This window comes from Silurus aristotelis (assembly GCF_946808225.1).
Source record: "Silurus aristotelis genome assembly, chromosome: 5".
Classification (NCBI taxonomy): domain Eukaryota; kingdom Metazoa; phylum Chordata; class Actinopteri; order Siluriformes; family Siluridae; genus Silurus; species Silurus aristotelis.
This window is the reverse complement of record NC_139578.1, coordinates 21,407,469-21,420,101: the sequence shown is the minus strand read 5'-3', so window position 1 is coordinate 21,420,101 and position 12,633 is coordinate 21,407,469. Positions and strand designations below refer to the sequence as shown.

The 12,633-nt window shown below is 38.5% G+C and overlaps 1 protein-coding gene across 1 annotated transcript in view; it reads right to left on the bottom strand.

The window, feature by feature from the left end:
• The window catches only part of col4a5 (collagen, type IV, alpha 5 (Alport syndrome)), a 50,773-nt gene that overhangs the window by 8,652 nt on the left and 29,488 nt on the right, over nucleotides 1-12,633 (bottom strand). Inside the window, exons 11-39 of the mRNA XM_083541592.1 lie at nucleotides 12,583-12,618; nucleotides 12,425-12,466; nucleotides 12,184-12,276; nucleotides 11,108-11,161; nucleotides 10,915-10,971; nucleotides 10,723-10,821; nucleotides 10,569-10,610; nucleotides 10,382-10,472; nucleotides 10,015-10,050; nucleotides 9,659-9,910; nucleotides 9,466-9,555; nucleotides 8,195-8,265; nucleotides 7,911-8,102; nucleotides 7,586-7,754; nucleotides 7,391-7,483; nucleotides 6,748-6,852; nucleotides 6,522-6,619; nucleotides 6,181-6,331; nucleotides 5,954-6,067; nucleotides 5,662-5,829; nucleotides 5,476-5,565; nucleotides 4,315-4,461; nucleotides 4,067-4,165; nucleotides 3,895-3,984; nucleotides 3,679-3,818; nucleotides 3,353-3,479; nucleotides 3,009-3,188; nucleotides 2,707-2,757; nucleotides 2,373-2,558 (exon numbers count right to left, since the gene is read on the bottom strand). Of these exons, the coding sequence (XP_083397718.1) occupies nucleotides 2,373-2,558; nucleotides 2,707-2,757; nucleotides 3,009-3,188; nucleotides 3,353-3,479; nucleotides 3,679-3,818; nucleotides 3,895-3,984; nucleotides 4,067-4,165; nucleotides 4,315-4,461; nucleotides 5,476-5,565; nucleotides 5,662-5,829; nucleotides 5,954-6,067; nucleotides 6,181-6,331; nucleotides 6,522-6,619; nucleotides 6,748-6,852; nucleotides 7,391-7,483; nucleotides 7,586-7,754; nucleotides 7,911-8,102; nucleotides 8,195-8,265; nucleotides 9,466-9,555; nucleotides 9,659-9,910; nucleotides 10,015-10,050; nucleotides 10,382-10,472; nucleotides 10,569-10,610; nucleotides 10,723-10,821; nucleotides 10,915-10,971; nucleotides 11,108-11,161; nucleotides 12,184-12,276; nucleotides 12,425-12,466; nucleotides 12,583-12,618 (3,163 nt within the window). The remainder of the gene's footprint in view (nucleotides 1-2,372; nucleotides 2,559-2,706; nucleotides 2,758-3,008; nucleotides 3,189-3,352; nucleotides 3,480-3,678; nucleotides 3,819-3,894; nucleotides 3,985-4,066; nucleotides 4,166-4,314; nucleotides 4,462-5,475; nucleotides 5,566-5,661; nucleotides 5,830-5,953; nucleotides 6,068-6,180; nucleotides 6,332-6,521; nucleotides 6,620-6,747; nucleotides 6,853-7,390; nucleotides 7,484-7,585; nucleotides 7,755-7,910; nucleotides 8,103-8,194; nucleotides 8,266-9,465; nucleotides 9,556-9,658; nucleotides 9,911-10,014; nucleotides 10,051-10,381; nucleotides 10,473-10,568; nucleotides 10,611-10,722; nucleotides 10,822-10,914; nucleotides 10,972-11,107; nucleotides 11,162-12,183; nucleotides 12,277-12,424; nucleotides 12,467-12,582; nucleotides 12,619-12,633) is intronic.

Below are 12,633 nucleotides of genomic sequence, written 5' to 3'. Positions count from 1 at the left end.
TAGATCTTCAAAGCGCACGCCAAAGGATAATCTTCCTGCTATATTTCACATATAAAACTATCACAATTAAAATGTAAAAAAAACAACAAATAAAAATACACATTCCATGCATCAACAAAATCAACAGCTTTCAAATAGTTTCACCGTAGGTTCTGATAATTAGATGAATAACTATCTAACAAGTCAAGGGCCTGATTTATGAAAAATGTATGTAAAATAATAATAAATGTCATACACAAATCTAATTACATTTATTAAAAACATAATATAACTATTTATATTTTCTGTGGAATTTTATACTTTCATTCTAGTCTCACGGTTACCTACAGTAACACCCACATGACAAAAAAATCTGACATGAGTGTATATTTCGATTTGTGTGCATATACTGAATGTTTCATCTCAGACCTTGATTTGTGGATGACTTCGAATATAGAAACAAATCCATGGAATTTAAGAGCCAATATGATCTTTTAATATTACAACAGGTTTTCATTAATGAGGCCCTTGGACTTTGAATAATTAATAGCAGTCATATTCTAATATCAAAAGCTGTAATGGTAAAGTTATTATTATTAAAAAAAAAACCTTAATTCTAGATCATTTCTGGAATGAGGAGAACCTGACCTTCAGAGCCTGCCAGCAAGCGTCATCAGAAGAAGGTGAAGCCACACCACAGGAAACAGGAGAATCAGGTCAAACCCACAATATATCTGGGCATAGATTTAGCCAAACAGACACCTGCCAAAACTGGGCTCTTTGTTTTATATATCATGCCTTAATTAAGTAATTAAGTAAATAATTAATTACTTACTTACAAACTGTAACCGTAAATCATTTTTTTCGAAATTTTAAATAGATTATAGGAAAGAACCTAAACAAGTTTGAATTTTGAATGGAACATTTAAATATTGTTATTAATTTATGTATTTACTTGCTTACTTACATTTTGGCTATATTTATATTTGTACATTCTGACTAACAAAGCCCATATTGTACAGTTCTGTAAAGCCTTTACACATCATAATTTTTCAAATGTTCCCATGCAGGTGAAGGAATGCACAAAAAAAAGGCATTACACTACTGATCATCCTTTTTTTGAATCACTGGATTCAGCATTACATCAGACAGACAGCACGCTGTGGAGAAGAGGGAATGAATTTTTGATTCTCAGGAGAAAAAAACAGGGATAAGGGAGTGGAGACACATGAGGAAGGTTGGATGAATGAACAAGTAAACAGATGAAGAAATTGGACACATGGTGGATGGATCCATGCTGCTTGGGCCCTGATTGGGTCTCGGTGAAACACATTGATCGGTTCGTGCAAACCCTACACTGTACACGCATTTCCGAAGTACACAAAAATAATAGGACGTGCATGCGGTGGAGTGATTCAGGCACTGTGTAAGTGTGGAGTGTTCAGTACATTTGTGCTCCCTAATAGATTTGTGCAATATGATTTTGAGACTTGTGATGATTTGTGCAACATTCATGCAAATAAATCACATGACTAAGCATTGAAAATGGCCTCTCTACTGTCTGGTTCAGTGTTATATAGAACTGATAATTAAAGTATCACTGGTAGAGCCAGACAATAGATTTGGCCAATTAAGAGCACAACCCTGCTCCTAGAGATCTGATATCCTGCAACATATCTCATCTAAAACACCAGACCTGTCTCATTAAGACTTTTAAAAGTATTTTTTAATAATTGTTTTTATCACATTTACTTTCAGTTTGATCAGGGGTCCCTGGTGGTCTAGTGGTTAGGATGCGGCGCTCTCACCGCTGCGGCCCGGGTTCGATCCCTGGTCAGAGAACCAACCCCAGCCACTCTTAGTGCCGGTCCCAACCCGGATAAATGGGGAGGGTTGCGTTAGGAAGGGCATCCAGCATAAAAACATGTGCCAAATCAAACATGCGGATGATCCGCTGTGGCGACCCCTGATGGGAGAAGCCGAAAGAAAGTTTTTTACTTTCAGTTTGTTTAGAAAATTTGCCTCCAACTAGTTGCCACTCCCCTCATGTTACATCACACCTCACAGAGTGGGGAGGATGAAAACTAAGAAGTGCTTCCTCTAATATCTGTGATGCCAGCCAGCACATCAAATAAATGTGTCCTACTAGCCTAGGATTAGCTAATGTCTCTCTGACTGACAGAGATATGAGTAATGCCCCTCCCTGTTACATTTAGAGCATAGTCAGTTTTGCTCTCCTGATCTTCATGAATGACTGTAAAATCGTCAGGATTCAAAGTGAAAATATCTTAATAATAAAACCAGATTTATTTAATTTAAACTGTGCAGAATACACATCTCATGGAACAGAGTCAGCCACTAAGATATGAATAAGATGAGAAAGGTTAAATTACCTCCTCTTCCTGGTGGTCCAGGAGGACCCTGGATTCCTTTAGGCCCTTGAATGGACTGACCAATAGGACCAGGGGGTCCTTGACGACCAGGGTTGCCTGTTAAACCAGGACTTCCAATGTCACCCTTTGGTCCAGGGTAACCAGGGCTGCCAGGCTGGCCAGAAGGGCCAGGGTCTCCTTTGGGACCTACATTATTTGATAAAAAAGGAGTTTTTAACTTACATTTTATATTTTGTTTAGTTTAAATTACTTGAAAGAAAAAGAAAAGCAAAAAAAATAAACAAATAAATAGTTTGCCAAAATAACAGTGTTTTTGTTCTGTAAAACATTTTACCTGGCATCCCAGGAATGCCTGGAGGACCTGGGAGCCCATAACCTGGTATACCTAGACAAATAAAACACAAAAAAAAAAATCAAATTAAATCAAATCAAATCAAATTGTATGTCACATACACATACATACAGAGTACAACATGCAGTGAAATGCTACCTTATACAATGCATTTTCTGTTGTATGTATGTATGTATGTATGTATGTATGTATGTATGTATGTATGTATATATGCCAAATATCCTTTTGCTATTACCAAGGATGTGATCAGCAGAACACATGAATTAGCACTCAACCACACTTACCTGGCTCTCCTTTCAGTCCTGCCTTTCCTGGAATACCATCACGACCAGCTTGACCCTTGTCTCCAGGTGCACCTGGAAAACCAGGAGAACCACTGGGTCCTTGCCCTCCAGGTGCTCCTGCTAGACCGGGGGCACCTGGGACTCCATCTAGACCCTTAGGACCAGGAGCACCATGTGCACCTGAAAGCAAAACGTTTTCATGAAGCAATACCCAGTGTTCAAGCAATTGATCATCTGACTGATATATAATGAAATGAAAACTGAAATAATTTTAGTAGACAAGACTTCTAACTATGTTTGACTAATAACATTGTAAAATGGAATATAATTTGTCAGTACTGTACCTTTAAATCCTGGGAGGCCAGGATCACCCTTTGGTCCAGGATTCCCAGGTGACCCTGGGCTTCCTGGAAGTCCCTGTTGACCTTTTGGCCCTGTGATTCCAGGGGCACCAGGAGAGCCAGATTCACCCTGTTCAATGGGAGGCAAGAAAAGCCCACCTGTTAATCTTTACACTCTTTACATCTGTCATATATAAAACCTATACAAAGAGCGGGCAACTGTGACATCACAGAAATAATGCAGTGTGACGTCACAGAAATCTCCCTTTAGTGGTGAAGCATGGAATTACAACCAAAAGGGAAAGGCTTTCCTACAATACTGTTAATACCTTGGGTCCTGGAGTTCCTGGTTGACCAAATCCTGGCGTTCCAGGGTCTCCTTTTGGTCCTGGGAATCCTGGTGCTCCTGGAGATCCAGGCTGTCCATGATGTCCAGCTTGTCCTGGGCTTCCTTTAACTCCAGTAGGGCCTATACCAAAATATACTAAATTAGTTTGAATTCACTATTTCAGTAAAGCTTTAAACTGTTTTTCAATAAACCCTACCAGGAAATCCCATCTCGCCCATGCTGCCTTTCTGTCCTGAACTACCGGAAGGTCCTGGTATCCCTGGAATTCCAGGATCTCCTTTGTGACCTACAAGGCAGTTATATTTTGTAAACATCCATATACCATACTAGACTCATATAGTGCACATGTGATAAAGTGCCTGATTTACCTGGTGGTCCGGGTGGTCCAGGACGTCCATCTTGTCCGGGTTGACCTGGATCTCCTTGAAGACCAGCAATACCCTTTGTTCCAGCAGGTCCACTAGGTCCTGCATAAAACAGAAGTAGGGTCCATTCATATACAGGAGTGGAAAAGTTCCAGATTGTAATGTAGTATTAGCATGTTTGTGTTTGGCTATTCTTTTGTTTTGCAGGGTTTGCTAACAAATTTCCTTATTTGTTAGCAAGAAGCTCTTGCCTTGAGGTCCTGGTTCTCCCTTCACTCCTTTCAGTTCATTACCAGGAATGCTGATACCAGCTGGGCCTCTTAGACCTGGGTCACCTTTATTTCCTTTTGCTCCGTTCACACCTTGATTTCCTGGAAGTCCTGGTTGGCCTTGATCACCTACAGGGCAGACAAGTAAAATCTAAATCAACAACAGGACTCAATTAGGGCTGCAACAACTAATCAATAAAATCAATAATTAAATTCGGTGTCAATGAATGCTGGTATCGAATAGTTGGGCTGCTGAAGTTAGCGTGATGGTAAGATAGTTAGAGTCGCTTGTGAAATGGTGGTGAAAAGGTCAACTGCCAGCAGGAAAAAGTGTGCACCCCAAGCCATCCAAGGCGTGAGAGCATTTTATATTAAACTCCACAAAGAAGACGGTGAGCAGAAACTGTATAATCCTCATCATGTGAAAATTGTGTAGTTTAATAAAGTGCGATTGTGTAAACTGTTTGTTTGTTAACTTCGGGACCATCACACTTGTTCTAGCGTGACTCACAAGCATCAGGTTGCGCAATCAGCTTTAATCTAAAAGCAGCAAATAACAGCAGCAATAAGCGATTACATTTTAGTCACTGTTGTGGTTTTCAGCAAATGATTATGCATTTTTTTCCTTTTTTTATTAAGCCTGTTAGTTGCGTTTCTCCGTTCATTCTCTATTTATAGCATTTGTCTTCAACAACAGTAACTTATCTGTTTTCAAACGTGATTTACTGTGGCTTTACCATGTTCAAATGCTTGTTTAATATTTGATTTGTGCATATACCATTTAATTATTATACTAAATTACATTTATTATATATTCTAGGCTTTATTATATACATTTAATATTATTATATACATTATATTCTCTATATCTTTACAACTGAACAAAATATCTGTGTAGTTTGTGTTTCAGCAAAAAAATGTTAAAACAATGTTGTATCATATTTTGGGGTTTTCTATAGTTATAATAAGGGAAAAAAAATCTCATTGTAAAAAAATAGTTTTTATCATAATAATCAATTAATCCAAAAAAATTAATAATAATCAATTTTTTTTTCAATTATCCAATTAATCAAATGTCATATTGACCATTAGTTGCAGCACAACTATATATTTATATATGATACTATATCAAATAGGGTTTACCTTTTGGCCCAGGAAATCCTGGAACACCAGGGCTGCCAGGATTACCAGCAGGTCCTGGAGCACCCATCACTCCCATGTCTCCCTTTTGCCCTGCAAAGTGTTCAGATACATTGTACATAGCGCTGTTGTTTTAGATGAAGTTATACATGTTTTAGATATAGTTTATATGTCATAGTTTTATATTACCAGGGAATCCATGCAGTCCATCTTGGCCAGGGTTACCCGGGTTCCCAGGAGGGCCAGGAGGACCAGGTGGTCCAGGCAATCCAGGGCTACCTGAGTCACCAGGTAAACCTGGAATATCTAGTCCAGGGGGACCAGGGTCTCCTTTCTCACCATTAAAACCAGGAGAACCTATACAGGCAATGCAACATACTCACATATGCAGACACTGATACCAACAGCACCTCATACATCTAAAAATATATCACACTTTTTGTATAAAAGTGTTCCAACTCGCTAAGATCTGAAAACTTACCAGGATTACCCATAGGTCCTATAGGGCCTGCTGGTCCAGGTTGGCCGGGTGCACCAAAACCAGGGAGGCCTTGAAGGCCAGGTGGACCCGGAGGACCAGGAGTACCAGAGTCACCTGTGAAAAAAAGAGCTGTGACTTACTGCATTTAAAAGGTTACATAAAACATTAAAAGTATCATGCTGATGCTTTTGCAATTGAAATAACTTACAGAATGTTTAGAACAGTACCTTTATAGCCAGGGGGACCATCAATACCAGGTCGGCCAGGTGCACCTGGATTTCCAGGGAATCCAGAATCACCTTTAGGACCAGGAAAACCCTTACTGCCAGGCAATCCTGGGGACCCCTGAGGGCCAGGGATACCATAACCAGGTTCACCCTGTGGACACAGACACACACACACACACACACACACACACACACACACACACACACACACACACACACACATATTTGTTGATATTTTTCAGAATGTTCTTTAGAAAAATAATTTCTCTCTAAAAATCTTACAGTGATCTTGCTTCTAAATGTTAAAATTGTGCTTCACTGTTCATAGTTTTTTATGTCACCTTAAATCCACGGAGTCCAGGCGCACCTGGCAATCCATCTACACCAGGGGGTCCAGGCCTGCCAGGGCCACCAGGACTTCCTGAAATACCTGGGAATCCTGGGAAATTGTATTCAGTAGCATTAACAGTGAAGTTTATTATAATGTGTTACATGTTTGCACATTTTTAAATAAGATACATCAAAACCGACTTCACAGCAGCACTTTGCTGTGCTCTTAGAGTTTACCTTTAGGTCCTGGTGGACCTTGCAAGCCTATACCGGGATGACCTGGTTCTCCTTTTTGGCCAGGTAATCCTGGGAAACCTGGGGTGCCAGGTTCACCGGGGTTACCTGTACAGAAGAAGATTGAATCTCATTAACACAGATAGTTCTCATTTTGGTTTATTCTTTAATCTGCACGCAATATATAATAACATTTTATTAATAATCGTAAAATGGTACCTCGTAAAATACTGTCATGGTACCTCCACATACTTGCTTTTATAGTTTGATTATTAACACATTTCACAAACAGCAAAAGGTCTTAAATCATGACACCATTTTGAAGCTATTTAGAAGCACAAACCCAATTACAAACCAAGATCATGTTTTATGAAATAACTCTGGGCGAGCTCCAAACTAATTCACTTTCTCTATAATATTCTCCATTTTAACAGAATTCATTGATAAAATCCAAACATAATCATGTTTTATAAACTTTCCAGTGCAGCTGTTTCTATTTAATAACAGATATTTTAATAAAGCATCCCTACAAAATAGCTAGATGTATTTAAATTCAAGATTTTAAACAAAATTTAAATTTTCAATCTAAAATACAACACTGCATTGCTTCAAAGGCTCACCAGATCAATAAAGGTGACAGATTTACCTGGATTTCCTGGTAAACCAGGGTCTCCATCACGTCCTCTTGGTCCAGGTGCCCCTTTCTCAGAGACAGTCTGACCTGGATCACCTTTTTGACCTACCAGGTGACATCAAGGTTAAATTTAAGATTAAGGTACTTTGCCAGTGAGGCCAAATCATCAAATCCATCTTACTGACTTTGCCTTGCATGGGATCTCACCTGGAGGTCCAGGAGGTCCTTGCCTCCCTGAAACACCCTGGAATCCTTTCTCTCCAGTAGGTCCCTGTATTCCAAATCCAGGGGCACCAGGAAGCCCCCTGTCCCCAGGAGGACCTTGGGGACCAGAATCTCCAGGAGGCCCACGTTCACCTTTAACCAGTAGAGAACCCTGGCAAGAACAAGCACACCAAAAATATTCTTATGTACAACAAAAGATCTCCAGTCTATCCAGTGACCAATGACACACAAACATTCAGAAACAGCTTTATGAAACCCTGTGTTATTTAGAGTTGAATTTTGCACAAAACATTGAACAAATACTTACAGGTGTGCCTTTGGGACCAGGCGGTCCAGAAGGTCCATTTCGACCAGGTGGTCCATCCCGGCCAGGCAGACCTGGAGGGCCAGGGAATCCAGTGTCTCCCTTGTCTCCCTTCATACCATCATAGGCAACTGCATCACCTGGGTCACCCTTCTCACCAGGTAGTCCAGGTAAACCTTGTGGTCCTTCTTGGCCCTAGAAAATAATATAGGACGTTATGTTACAAGGGTTGATAATCCTTCCCAACACTTTTAGATTGTTTTAAGGACTGAAGATTAAATACTTACTTGTGGCCCCAAAAGACCAGGATTGCCTGGGGTTCCTCTTTCTCCTTTAAAACCAGGGAGCCCAGGACTGCCTGTGTTAAAATCATCAAACTCACTTAAACACATCATCTGACTAAAAGTTGTATACATATATATATATATATATATATATATATATATATATATATATATATATATATATATATATATATATATATATATATATAGAGTTAATTTTTAGATATCAGATAATAAAAAAAAAAAAATCCACACATAGCAAAAGTTCCGTTTGGTGTCCTGAAGATTTACCGTATGCAATCACTATAATTACTTTAAAACATTTACATGATTTTTTGTCTTCATGCTGTATGTTAAGTATGGTTTCAATAATAATAAACATAAACTTCCATAAAGCATCCATATTTGTACATGCTTGACAAGTAAACAGTTTCAGAATGAAAGAATTTGAGAAACGGGTAGAAAACAGCGAGGGGCAAGGGGTCGTTTCTGCCACATTAAAAAAGTTTGCTTAATTCCAACTTTATTTCTTGCAATTCTGACTTTTTTTGCCAATCGAGCAACATCACTCCTCTGTAGTGGCAGAAAGCTTTACACATTAAAAATAAAAAAGGCTACCATCAATAGAATCACGTGGTATCAAACTAAGGCTCTGATCCCTGGAGAGAACTCTGTCTAACAATCAGCTATGGAGGAGGCAACATGGTTACTGTGAATGCACCAGAAATGTTGGATGTTTACGAAAAATGAAATAAAAATTGCGAAGAAAAAAAGGCAGAATTACAAGAAAAAAACTTGTATCAAAGTATATACTGGACCAACCAAGACAAAATTTGCCAGAATTCCCAGTAAGAGATTCTGTAATATTTTAACTACATCATAAAAAATAACTTTGTAACAGAATGAAATCTCTTGATACATAGAAAAAACTTTTATTGAATTGACTCATGTAAGAAAATTACTTTTTTATCAAATGTAAACTAGCTTAAATCAGCATACAGGAAGCTTCCTAGTTATGACGGTTTTTTGCTTAAAATTTGTTGATCTCACGTTGACGATATCAATACGATTTATTTTTGTAATTTTAATTATGTATGTATTTTATGTCATATTGAACACACTTATTTTTGCATCATTTCAATCTAAAATATATTAATAGTGCAATATTCACTCCCATTACTATTAATATTCAAAAGAAAGACAATGCATAAAGTTTGTTAACTTGAACAAAAATCATGCTGTATTTCAATCTAAATAGATGACAAGGTTCTTACCTGGGGATCCTGTGGGCCCAGGTGGACCCTGTGGTCCTGGAATGAGGTTGCCACTTGAGAAACAATTCACACATGTGTCCCCCTTTTCACCTGCAATAAAAAGGCCCCAAATGATCTAAATGCCTTTCAAGTTTGCATAAGGTGTCAGCAAGCATTTCTTATTCTTCTTGATTAATATTTAGTATTGCCATACCCTTCTGGCCACTCTCTCCTGGGAAACCAGGTTCACCATTCAGACCTGGAAGACCAGCCGGACCTGGGATGCAGTTTTCAACACCGTTGGATATTCCTGGTGGTCCTGGAAGTCCTGGAGGTCCTTGCAAACCTGGTGGTCCAGTTCTACCGGGTGCACCAGGAAGAGAAGCTCCAGGCGATCCTTGATCTCCCTTCTGTCCTCTCTCTCCCTGAAAACCAGGGGGCCCTGGTGGGCCTTGACTTCCAATTCCTAGGATAAGATACAACATTTATGAATGCACACATATTTTCTGAATAACAGTGTACTTTAATATATTTAGTTCAAATGAACAATGACTGACAAAAGGCTCTCACCTGGACGGCCTGGCTGACCTGGTGGTCCTTGGACACCTGGAAATAACCAATGAACAGGTAAAGACCCAAAATTTACAATCATATTTTTGTGTATATCAGAAAGATATTCAAATAAATAAAAGTAATTTTTGTGAAGTCTTTAGTTTAAAAGTAGATATTTTATTACGTTTTATAATATATCTGACACATTTTAATTTGATACAAGACACAAGTAGAGTTGCTATTAAATTCTAATAAGTCTGCACTTGTTTTTCTTTGCAAAATTTTCCAGAATTTATTTAAGAAGGTTTGAGGAAAAGTTATGTCTAAAATTTAGCATGAATAAATAAAAAAAACCAGAACTGAATGTTGTTGAAACAAGTCATACCAGTCAGTCCTGGCTCTCCTTTAATCCCAGGGGATCCTGGAAGCCCAGGATCTCCTTTAGGTCCTACTCGGTTTTGGGATGGGGATGTCACCTAAATGAGAAATGAATGACATGAGAGCTGTTGTATTTTCCATGACAACCAGAAATGTGAAAAAAAAAAAAAAAAAAACTACAAATGTTGACATACCACGCCTGGAGGTCCAGGTAGTCCACGTTCACCTTTCTCACCCTACAAATAAACAAGAGGTAAATTCCTCTAGAGTCAATATGACAAGCAGGGCCTTTTTACACTTTTACACTTAATATGTCAACATTACGATAAAGAAATGTGTGAATCTTACTCTTTCTCCAATATTTCCCGGAAAGCCAGGCGAACCAGGATCTCCTATGACACCTTGAAGTCCAGGAGGACCAGGCTCCCCATCTTTACCAGGTTTACCCTTAAGGATTAACAAGCATAAATAATACTGAGTTAACCTGCTGTTTATATGATTGTACTGTCTTTCTCTCAGTGAGTGTGATTCAATCCTCACCCTCTTTCCAGCTTCTCCAGGCTCCCCTTTGTCTCCCTTTGGACCTCCATATGGACCCTGTTAATCCAAAGCAGAGATTTTTTGTAATCTAGGTAAATTAATATACAATGCTCCACCATGCAAAAATGTTATTTAGGAAAAACAACCAATAAGGAGCATTTGGAGTTAACATAGCACAAGTTATTATACTAACAGGTGGTCCAGCGGGGCCAGGAGATCCAGTTGGTCCAGGTGCACCACGGTCACCCTAAAATAAAATAGGAAGCAGACTTAACATTAATTGATATTAGTGTTTTGTGTGTGTATGTGTGTGTGTGTGTGTGTGTGTGTGTGTGTGTGTGTGTGTGTGTGTGTGTAGGGGGCACTGTTCACTACACAATATATCTACTTCCAGTTCAAATGCTAATAATTTATATTAGCTTATCAATGTAGAATTAATAAACCCTTTTTTTATTATTAAACAGAAAAAATTAAGCGTTATTAATGCCACCTAGTGGATTATGTGAAAAGTTACTATGGCGCCATCTTGTGGTCTACATAAAAAATCATTTTAATACCCTATATGCATCTAAGGCTACAGAAGGATTATTTTCATATAATATATATTTTTTTTTAATCAATAAAGAATTTATTTCATAGAGACTGGGCACAGACTCATGAAAATAGTTTGTTTGTTTACTGTTTTGTAATGTCATGCCAACAATGCACATGTGTATAGCCAGTAGATGTCAGCTTAAAACTATGCATGTTTACTCATACCATATTTACATCCACATAGATGTCAATCTATTAAGCAAGTTTTGGGTCAGTGGCTGAATGAAGTGAAATTTGGTTCAGAAGCATAACTCAGCCCAGTCTTAAACATACTGCAAAATTAGAATAGACTTTCTGCTTTTGATTTCCTGATTTCCCTTCATTTTCTAACACTTTTCAAAATAAATCATACTCACAAGCCTCCACAGAACATTCTGTCATTTTATGTTAACTGTCTCATTGTATGACTTTTTCTCTCTCTATAACCTTTAATAGTCCAAAGATAAAAACTTACAGAATGCATGCATATATGCTACGTATGTTTATATGTTGCTGCTTTATTCATGTCTGTAGGATTACACAAAAATATTCATTATTGTGCCTTAGTGAAGTGTTTCTTTTAATAGACAGGAAATGGGGCTTTCAGATTGATTTGCACATGGTAAAAAAAAGAGGCTGCCAAAATGATGATGATGCCTTTACAAGCAAACAATGTGGGGATCAGAATTATTGTACCTTCTCTCCTCGATGAACCACTCCGTCTGTTGTACCTATTAACTGATCGACTTGCCCTGGAGGCCCAGGAGGTCCCTGCAAGCCAATTTCACCCTACACACACACACACACACACACACACACACACACACACACACACACACACACACACACACACACACACAACATCACAGAGTGAGGTCACAAGCAAGTGCTTATTTTTTTACACTATACTGTATGTTAGTAACTTTTGTTATTATACCTTCTCTCCTTTAGGCCCTTGGAAGTTTAGCCCCATGTTTCCCTATGCAAAAACAGTTACACAGTACAATCTTTTAATTGACACATCTCAGAATGTCAAGCGTAAGTATGCTTGAATTACATACATGACCATGAATTAGCTTTAGAAGCACAGATTACCTTTGGCCCTGGTGGACCAGGCGGACCTGGTGGCCCCTAAAATGAAAAGTG